The 10,020-nt window shown below is 39.6% G+C and overlaps 2 protein-coding genes across 2 annotated transcripts; both read left to right on the forward strand.

Annotated features, from left to right (window-relative positions):
- The first annotated feature begins 47 nt into the window (after positions 1-47).
- Positions 48-5,362, forward strand: LOC135485496 (syntaxin-5-like). The gene is made up of 10 exons (XM_064767587.1): positions 48-172; positions 421-670; positions 979-1,046; positions 1,247-1,302; positions 1,670-1,782; positions 2,042-2,173; positions 2,448-2,535; positions 2,768-2,883; positions 3,240-3,361; positions 3,633-5,362. The coding sequence occupies exons 2-10, from the start codon at positions 476-478 to the stop codon at positions 3,790-3,792; spliced, it is 1,050 nt and encodes a 349-aa protein (XP_064623657.1). The 5' UTR covers positions 48-172; positions 421-475; the 3' UTR covers positions 3,793-5,362.
- A 636-nt stretch (positions 5,363-5,998) lies between these two features.
- On the forward strand, positions 5,999-9,267 carry LOC135484898 (non-homologous end-joining factor 1-like). The gene is made up of 7 exons (XM_064766598.1): positions 5,999-6,332; positions 6,671-6,886; positions 7,224-7,362; positions 7,568-7,629; positions 7,787-7,904; positions 8,218-8,420; positions 8,744-9,267. The coding sequence occupies exons 1-7, from the start codon at positions 6,126-6,128 to the stop codon at positions 8,843-8,845; spliced, it is 1,047 nt and encodes a 348-aa protein (XP_064622668.1). The 5' UTR covers positions 5,999-6,125; the 3' UTR covers positions 8,846-9,267.
- Positions 9,268-10,020: the final 753 nt, after the last annotated feature.

Raw genomic sequence — 10,020 nt, forward strand, 5'->3', positions numbered from 1 at the left:
AGTCAGATTCGCGCATGCGTTGTACCATGCAACAACAGGAAGTTGTTTCGTGGCCGATTTAGAAAAGTTCTCAAAATACCAAAGGAAAAGTGTTATTTTCTCTCAATTTCCGGAAACCGATCTGCAAATACATTGTACATATAGTTATTGTATTTGCTGGTCATCGTACAGGGTAATTGTCAGTTCAATTCTTTGGTAACTTATGGGTAAAAATGCAGTATTTTTTGACATACGCCGCACCCCGGCCGTCTTGGCAGTGCAATGATGATTGTATACACAGTCGCTGTACATTTCGTAGTGTAATACATTTTGTACACATGCATACACATGCGTGACATGCAGTGTGTCTTTGTTTGTTCAGTCTGTTATGATGTTGAGTTATTTCATGAGGTAATCATCGGATCGGACCATCTATTTCAGGACTTACCTCTACTCTGCAGTCTTGGATGAGACATGTTTATACCTCGTCTTCTAAATGAGTGCAAGACGACGCCACACACCTAGTTCAAGCTTTGAGGTACCAAATAAAGAGAATTATCCTCCAGCAGACAAGGGATATAACGGATCATACAATAGCCCAGCGACAAAGACCTTTGCAGACGACATGTCTTCGTGTCGAGACAGAACACCTGAGTTTCTGTCTGCAGTAAAATCGTTGCATTCTAGACAGGTTGGTATTATATCATCAATCATGCGCTTGTATATCTATATGGATGCAGTTAGCTGTGTCTCCATATACAATTACAAAATCAAACACTAGCCTCGTTAATGTCTATTTTACATCTTGAGTCATCAAAATTTTTAAAAAGCACCATTTTCAAAAGTGCATCGTTCAGCAGACAGAAGGGAGAAAGTTACATGTACCCCATCTTCAAGCCATGCTAGGATATGACCCCTGTGTCCTCTTCCTCTCACTGGCAAGCAGATATGCTGCGGAGTTAAACAATTATATCTGTTGATGTTGCTTCTCCTTTTCAGCAAAATGGTGTTGCAGTTCAAAAGAGAACCCCTCACAGAGAGAGGAGCGAGTTCATGCAGCATGCCAAGTAGGTTCTGTTCTCAATCCATGCGTGTACAGTTAGTGGTAGTTGACAAGTTTCTTTGTTGTCAGGGCCACTGGAATTTGACATGAGATAGTGTTTAGTCGCTTCAACTGTGTTGAAGTAGACATTGCTAAGTGTTCTGGAAAGATTTGTGATGTAATGGACTCTCTGCATAACACATATCTTTACAATCTTCTTTGCAGACTTATTGGGAGGAATATTTCAAACTCGTTTGCCAAACTGGAAAAGTTGACAATACGTAAGTACAGTAGCAAAGAGGAGTGTATGACAGGTGATCTGTGCACAGTCCCTTATAGTGGAAGCCCAGGTTTAAGTGAGACACTTTATCCTACGTCCTTCTGTCCACTCTGCAGAAAATCGGTACCGAGCTTGCAGCGATAGCCATGTGAACGTTGAGTCTGAGTGCTTCATGTTGAAATAGAACTGAGATACAAATGCAGATGTTTTGAGTGAAGTTCATTGTGAAACAACCAAATGCATGGAAAAGTGATAAATGAAATATTTCTCTTCGTACTGGTTGATGAACGGGTGCTCATTGCAGCAAGCGATATTGCTGGTAACCTCTACACTACTTTGTACTCACACTCTCATCTTGATAACTTCAGTGGCCAAAAGGAAATCACTATTCGATGACAAGCCAGTTGAAATCCAAGAGTTAACATACATCATCAAACAGGACATCAATTCTTTGAACACAGATATAGCTCGTTTACAAGAGGTACGTTGGCAACATCTTGATAAAATTTAAAACAAAATATTGCCTTTTATTAGCTCTTCAGGACCCAGGACAGTCTGATTGTGAAGTTATTCCTTTGGACGTTGTGGCTTGATTGAAATATTTGCTGATCAGGGCGGACTTCAAAATTATAATACCTGCAAAATATTTCCAGATTGTGGCCAGCTATACACAAGGCTGGAAAAGATATCCTTGTTGTTGTCTTGCATTCAAAGAAAAATATGGTCTTAATTTTTTTCAGTTTGTGAAGTCACAGCGAGCCATCAATGGGAAACATGTACAGTCACATTCTAATTCAGTGGTGGTAGCTTTACAGTCAAAGTTAGCATCCATGTCCAACGACTTCAAAACTGTGCTGGAAGTCAGAACACAGGTATGTGTATAATAACCAATTAGTTGCTGATAGCGATATGAACGATCAACTCCAAAGATGGTCCTTCAGGCCAGATACGTTTCTATGAAAAACAAGTAGCAGGATCGAATGTTTTCTGCTTACACTGTTGGACATTATTCACTTTTTGAATTATAGAATAGTGATTGTTTGTTCTGTTCAGAGTCAGAATATGATCTCTGTGTTACTGATAATAAAGAGATGAGCACCGAAGATCAGTTGACTTTGAATAAGTAGCATTATCTTTGTATTTCAGAACCTGAAGGACCAGAAGTCACGCCGAGAGCAGTTTTCCCAGTCTCCTGTTTCATCGTCGTTACCTCCTTCATCGATGTCTGGACCGAGTAAGTTCTTGTGAGATGTTTTATAAAATGAATTGAATAGAATTTGTTTTTCTCATAAAAAAATAAGACCCTGATTACCAAAACAGTGCTGTGTTGGTTACTGCAGCTATGATGAGTACAGTGAGAATTAAGGTCACTTGCCATTAATGGCCTCATTGTAGGCTAGTTAAAGTTATCACATATGTCAGGAAAGACCTTTTTCAATCTTAAAATCTTTGTTTTGTCCTTGCAGCGGGTTCAGTTCTGTTGAGTGATGAGGCAAAAAGTGCAGGTGATGTTGCAATAGACATGGATCAGCCAATGGATAAAGATCGTTATCAACAACAGTTACAGTTAATAGATGAACAGGTAATGCAGGCTACTAGTACTATTGTCTATTTCACGAGTAAATGGTCATCAAATATTTCGTCATTTCACACAGAAAATGTAGCAATTCAACAAAGTGTTATATTTCTTCTGAAACTTAGAAGTCGTAAGCTCTAAAAATACTTAATTGGACAAAGCATAAACAAAATTCATTTTGATGACCATGACTCTTGGATAGTGGTTCTAATGATGCCGAGTAATCAAGTGTCCTACAGCACATGAAACTAAAGGACTTGGTAATCGAACATGGCTCTGAAGTTGATTTTGCTGCTTGTGATAAAGTTTGATTGCAAATTAGTGATGACAGTATTTAAATATTTATCTTACTTTTGCGTCAGGATTCCTACATACAAACACGGGCGGATACAATGCAAAATATAGAGCAGACGATAGTTGAACTTGGTGGCATATTTACACAGTTGGCTCACATGGTGAAGGAGCAGGAGGAAATAGTACAGAGGTAAGCTTGGAAGGAGATTTTGTATACTCTGATGTCACAGGGTGGAAGGAGATGAACAATGGCACTGTTGTTTTAGTGGAAAGTGCCTGACTAATAGTTGCAGTGGATACATTTTAATGTCAGTGTCTCCTCTCAATGTAGTGTGATTGTGGGTTTAATCGTAGGACGGATTGCCTCCTCCATTGATCTCAACTTGTAAATTGCCGCGAGTCGGACTTCTTTCCCATTAACTTTCAGTCTGCTTGTTGCATAATCACTGTCCCTTTTTCAGAATTGATGACCATGTGGATGATACCCAGATGAACATTGAAGCAGCACATGGAGAAATATTGAAATATTTCCAAACCGTCACGTCAAATCGATGGCTGATGATCAAGATATTTGGAGTCCTAATTGTGTTCTTCATCATATTTGTGGTGTTCATGGCCTAAACATCTAGCTGACTCCCCTAAATTATCAATGGACTTTTCTGCTCACGTGGATTTATTGGTGTTGGGGAAGTTGGGTATTTTTGTCTGAGGGGTGGTAGATTCAACAGCAAGTTTCGCAGTTTACATGTATGAGCAGTAGACGTTGCAGGTATCGAACTCGACAGGACCGGTTCTTTTTGTCCGTTATATACAAAATCCTTCAGACAAATCATCAACAGACTTGGATTCTTGGAACTTGGAAGGTCTTGACATTCTATGCCAGTATCTCTTTTTTTGGAATCGATATACGCCATGTTTACTGCTTCTTGAAGCTCGGGTTCTGTGTTCAGACCCAAATCCTTGATCAATTCTGTGTTGGAATTTTCGATTCTTTCCAAATCGAAGAAAGCTTGTTTATTAGTCACCCCCACGGGCCCCAGTTGTAATACCATGAAAGTGATATTGGTTTATGATTATGATGAACTACTTGCTTATGTATCATTTTGTTGTTCATTTCATTTAATGTTCGTGTCTGTTATATTTATGGCTATGTTGTGTTGGGCTAGAATACAAAATCATACCTTGTTAAGGTATTTTTTCTAAAATTTTCATGCTCTTGGTGGTGAGAATCATCTGATGCTCACTTTGTGATAAATAGAACTTAGCTTTTGACATGGCGCCCTAAACTTGTCTTCTGCCCCAACGCGTGCATTACTTGAAATCTCTTCGCACTTTGATTTCACTTTTGCCTCCAAAATTGCAAAAACGTCCCTGTCTAGGTTAAATTAAATCTTAGCTCTTTTTGATTTGCTGACGATATGGTGTCAAGAACATAGTTTATGAATGGATCCATGATGCAAAGATGCAGTTGGTGATGCTGTGAAATGTACATGCATGAAACAGTCTCATTTCTGGTGCTATTTTAGGTAGTCATTGATAGGTATGAACTATGATGTCCGAATGTAAATAATATACCCATGGTTTTCTCAGTTCAAGTTGAGGACAAAACCTTCTTGTTCTGTTGTCATGAAGCTAGGTTCAGTCCGTGTGGATTTCCTTTTTGATGAAATTCATTCCTTATTGAGTAAATTTCTGTCCTTGCTGTGTGGCAATGCATATTCAAAGGTACAGTCAAGGGGCTTAAATCTGGCCAAAATGCCTTGTTCATCAATCAGTTGAATTAAATGTATACACTGAATAGAAAGTTTTGGTTGCTTATTTGGTTTTCATGGTTCTCATGGTTACAGGGTGGGCCTCATTATTCATGATGATGCACTCTCAATTATTTTACAATGTTGATGTCCATGTGCAGAAAAGTAACTCATGACAGGTTTTCTTGTGGTGACTGATTCAGCTCTCTGAGATGAACTGTTGTCTGAGAAACATTGCGTTCTGCTTGGGAACAGATTGAAGCAATAATTGCTGGGTTGGGGATTGTTTGTTTGGTTGTCAAAGTTGCCTTGTAAAGATAACAAAGTGTGGTTAATTAATGTCTGCTTTTGTGGCCACAAGTCTTTTTCTTTTGACTATCAATTGTACAGTAATGTCCTGTAAAAGTAAATAAAACTCCTAAGTATTTATTATCAAAGAAGTCTTTCTATCATTCTGTCTGGTTTTAGATGTAAAAATTGTCAGAAACTTCAATAGCATTCCGCAATAATGAGGTCACTGCAGCTGCTGCCCTCTATTTCCCCGTCGCTGAATAACAGGCAATGCCGGACAAACATGCGGTTTCGTAATGGATTCAGGCTTTCTAACTGGGGCAGTTAGATTCAATCTGGCACATGTCCGAGTGTTGGAAATACTACATAATTGTTCTGAATATTTCTCTCTCTGACTCTATGGTATCATTCATGCTAAAAATAATGCAGGGTCAAAGATAATTGACTTTGAAATAAGCTCAAATGCGTAGAAATAATCGATGTCCGACTGTCACATGACTAAAACGTCATCAATATCTTATTCAAATGACCTTGTGAGCTATAAATAGTAACGTCGCGGAATGCTAATCCAGAAATATATCAAGAGACAACTAAACCAAGGCGACGCGTGCACATTCGTATTTCCCGCGTAACGAACTCATGAACAAATGGTGACGTCACCTGTTATGACTAGAAGAACTCCGGCACGCATCGAGGATGTAACAAATCGCTACAATGTTGTTGCGTCGTGCATTGGTAGAGAAAAATTCCAGACTCGCCTTGGCGGAGAGGTGGCAGCACGGGCTCACAAATCCATGAATTCGGAATTGTTTGCTTCTGACTGTGTGAAAACGTCTCCAAGTCCCATTTCCCAAATTTCTAGACCAAAGTCTTATGCATAATTTATACAAGTTGTAATTGAAGAACTATTTCATGGCTGCTAAATCCGCAGAACTCGAATGGAGAAGGCAGTGGAAGCCAGATTTGAAGTCGTCCTCGTGGAAAACACAAAAGATTGGGGAAGACACTTTCCTCATCAAATCCCTCTTCTTTGATGGGGGCTACGAGATCCTAATATCTGATCTGACTAATACTTGGTATGAATATCTGGAAGATAATGATTTACAGAAGAGATCGAAGGTATTGATGAATACGACACTTGAGAACTTCGGTCCAGGAAATGACGATGGCTGCGCTGCACCTCCGTCTACAGTTTGCGCATATGTAACTGACCGATCAGCTAACAGAGCCAGCAAGTGAAGTTAGACACCTGATTATGCGTGATTAATGTCATTTGCTGGATCTGCCAGCTGTTTGGTCCGATGTGGGCAAACCATACCACAGTCATATCCGGAACCAAAGTTCTTAAGTGTTGTAACATGTTTTTTTTACTCTTGCCAAAAAATGAATCTATAAGGAAATAGCACTTTGTAATGATACATGATACACTTTTCAAAGATAGAATATTTCTCCTTCAGCTTCTGAACCCAAGTGTTGATGCACCAGTCACTCGCCTTCTCCAGCACATTCAAAGTTCCCTAGAAGAAGATGATTCAAAGAAAAGCCAGTTTCAAATTACCTTCAAGACCGATGCAGAGGTGGAGACCACAAGCTGCAAGTTTTCCATCAACTCTGAGTTGGCTGGATTTCCATTTGTTTGGAAATTCTATGCTATGGAAGCTGAGAAAGAAATGGTGTGTGTATCAGTAATCAGACATGTCAGAGGAATTGGCCCGTTGCTGTGGCAAAGAGCTAAACACTGCTTGCGCAATGAAAAAATCTTGTGCATGTTCATAAAAAGACATGAAAATAACTTAGCTATGCATCATTATTGTCGTATGTTGAACTTGAATAGTTGAAAACAGGTGCAATGGTCCAGGATTTTTTGTTGTCTTAACATGGCAGTGCAATGCAAATGAGCACTAATCACACTAATAATGTCAGAATTAGTGATGATTGCAAGAATAAGATATTGTTTTAAATTCAGGATCATTGTCAGCCCATCACGGAGTGTTGCTTTATTTCTATTAGGTTGTTGAGCAGATGACTGTGCCACTCCTGACAATGGTTGGTGAACTGCATCGGAGACAACTTGAATTGTTCAAATTATTGAAAGCCAAGGATAAGGAAATAGATGACTACAAGGGACATGGGGCCAAAGTATCAAGAAGTAAGTATTTTGATTATAACATGTTCTTGTCGTCATGTTTGTTCATGTCGAGGAAGAGTGAACTCCTGGTAAAGACAGTATGAGCATCATCAATTTTCGAGGTATTGGTTACGAAGTGTGAGATCCCATCGGAAACTTTAGGCATTTGAAGAATAATGCAATTTTTCCCCCACCAAATAAAGTGTTACACTATTCTCTTTTCCAGAGCACCTGGAAACTGGACTGTTCGATGAAGTTTCTTTTGCAAACACTATGAATACATCCAAGGTATGTTGAGAAGCTTGGTGACTACTATGTGAAACTGTATATTCCAGTCCTCTGGTTTTGAAACTGAATTATTTTTAAGGGGAGTGACTAAAAGCGGTCACCACCTTCTGGTTTGGTTTATGAAGACAAACTAAAATCCCATTATTATACATTTCAGGACTTTGAGAGGCAAGTGCGGCACTTGGGTATAAATGCATTTTCACAGCCCGGTCAGGATTTGTACAGAGATATCATGACGAAGCATGCATGGCTGACTGCTCCTGCAGAAGAAAAAGGTGAGATGAAATGGGCTGTAGGTTGGTTCCTTGTGTGACTGCAACAGCAAATCTGAAAATTGCGATCCATGGCAGCAAAATGAAGTGCATGTCGCTCAAAAGATGAGCCTAAATGACACTAGGAGATAATGGGAGACATTGGTATACTCAGATTTCCATCAGGCATACAACAGCGAAATGTACAACCAGTCCGTCTCAACTGGCCTAGCTCAGAGTGACAAGCAACTGATTTTGCAGTGACGAAACCAAAACCAGACCAAAACCACCATGCAATCGTACTACAAACTTCTCATGCTCGATTTCATCTTGTCAGCTGAAGATGCCTTGATGGCTGGCCTTTCGACAGATACGCCGTCTGGTACTGTTGAACAGTCTTGGGGAAATCGATTGCCAATGTCGCTTATCAGTGGATTGTCGCCATCGGGGTCACCTGTGAAAGTCTCGCCAAGAAACTCCCCTTTAAAATCTCCTGCCAAAAACACGCCAACTGCAACACCAGAAACTACACCAACAAAGGTATTTATTTGACAGTTTCAGTCGCCATTGGATTGTTTTTAGAATATTTTTAAAACCTTGGAGACCACCATTTAGGATTATTCATCTTGTGGTATGAAACATATAGAAATAGTTCACATGTATAAGAGCCGGGATAGATTTATCTTGGTTTGTGCGAGTTCCTTTCGCAGAACAAATATCTTTCAGTGTCGACCAAATCAAGATGCAGTGTGAGTGCCAGTGTAGAATATGTTGCCATGGGGGGCTCTTCAGGTGCTGATTGAGCATGAATTATCATTCAATTGATGAAAATCAGATGTCATTATCGCATCTTTATTTCTCAGGATACTGAATTATTACGACGACAAGCCTTAGAAAAGCGTTTAGCTGATGAAGAAAGTCGAAAAGAGGTTAAGGCCAAGAAGAAGAGGAAGTTGAAGCTGTAGTGACGAAGTGAGAAACCAGTTTGGTGTGTATTGACTGTCTTCAGGAACATTGAAAGAAGGTCATGCTTGACAACTGCATGGTTGATTCAATTTGACATATAAAGCGGTTTGTGATGAAAATCTTCATACTTCTGCTAATGAATTTGTGACCTGTACCCTTTCCTTGTATCAGGCCTCTGTTCTTAAATTTGACTCTGTAAAATGATTTTGAAATGAGACTTTATTATGTTGTCTTGTCCAAATATCTCATCAGATGTACATTTTGTAGGTTAGATTAGATACTCTGTGCAATTAGGATGTTGTATGATACAACAATATTATAATGAGTATTGTAAAGGATCCCGCTTTTGGGATCGGTGAATTATGTTTTATGGATTTATACTTTATGACGTTTTCAATAAAGTCTTGAGATAGTTTTCTAAGTAATGCTGTCATTTTCAAATTTTGAGACCGAAAAAACTTCTCTAAATTTTCTGCATTCTATCCAATCTTGTTGCAACTGTTTTCACGATTTAGAGACATTCAGCTCCGCCCAAACTGTGCTAGCTGTCTTCGGTATGGAAAATCATTGTTATGGCGGTAACACACAATAAGATGGAGTCCAGACTGTCTTTACTGGAGACCGTCTCCATTTACCCAGATGTACAACAACTGCTAATACTGATGTTTCGATTACAAGTGAGTGCAACAGTCGTCTCGAAATGCAGGCAATGCCATAGCTCTCATCGTAATGAGGACGTATTGTCTTTAACACCACACCACATGACTCCGGCAATTAGTTCTGTTACAACCGCCACTGTCCTAAAGAGTGGATAACTACGCCTAATGTACTGACGCAGCTGTCTTCATGAATGGAGAGACAATTCTCCGGGGAGACAAAAGTGCCAGGTATAGTCAGTGATCCACCCTTTGGTGCTGCACAGCTGTCTTCAACAAAGAGGGCAAATGTTTAGTTGTGATTGAGACATGATTGGTGTAGTCCAACATTATTTGTTTTGTCCTAGTCGTCTTCACGAGACACATTTCTGAATCCTTGTGACAGAGAGGTTGGGTATGCAATTGATTCGTTAGTCGGTGAAGTCACAACCGTCCTCAAAATGGAGACACATGTACATGTCTCACAAAGACGTCTTCACAGAAGTTGGATGTGCTTGATAATCCGTAATGGGGTTCAT

This window comes from Lineus longissimus, chromosome 3, assembly GCF_910592395.1.
Source record: "Lineus longissimus chromosome 3, tnLinLong1.2, whole genome shotgun sequence".
NCBI classification, from domain to species: domain Eukaryota; kingdom Metazoa; phylum Nemertea; class Pilidiophora; order Heteronemertea; family Lineidae; genus Lineus; species Lineus longissimus.

What these genes read in the sequence shown, in the direction of transcription:
- LOC135484898 (XM_064766598.1), top strand. Translation starts at nt 6,126, where the DNA reads ATGGCTGCTAAATCCGCAGAACTCGAATGGAGAAGGCAGTGGAAGCCA. An exon ending in TGGAAGCTGAGAAAGAAATG is followed by an intron (nt 6,887 to 7,223) that starts GTGTGTGTATCA and finishes TATTTCTATTAG; the next exon opens with GTTGTTGAGCAGATGACTGT. An exon ending in TGCTCCTGCAGAAGAAAAAG is followed by an intron (nt 7,905 to 8,217) that starts GTGAGATGAAAT and finishes TCATCTTGTCAG; the next exon opens with CTGAAGATGCCTTGATGGCT.
- LOC135485496 (XM_064767587.1), top strand. Translation starts at nt 476, where the DNA reads ATGAGTGCAAGACGACGCCACACACCTAGTTCAAGCTTTGAGGTACCA. An exon ending in AATCGTTGCATTCTAGACAG is followed by an intron (nt 671 to 978) that starts GTTGGTATTATA and finishes TCTCCTTTTCAG; the next exon opens with CAAAATGGTGTTGCAGTTCA. An exon ending in TTCATCGATGTCTGGACCGA is followed by an intron (nt 2,536 to 2,767) that starts GTAAGTTCTTGT and finishes TTGTCCTTGCAG; the next exon opens with CGGGTTCAGTTCTGTTGAGT.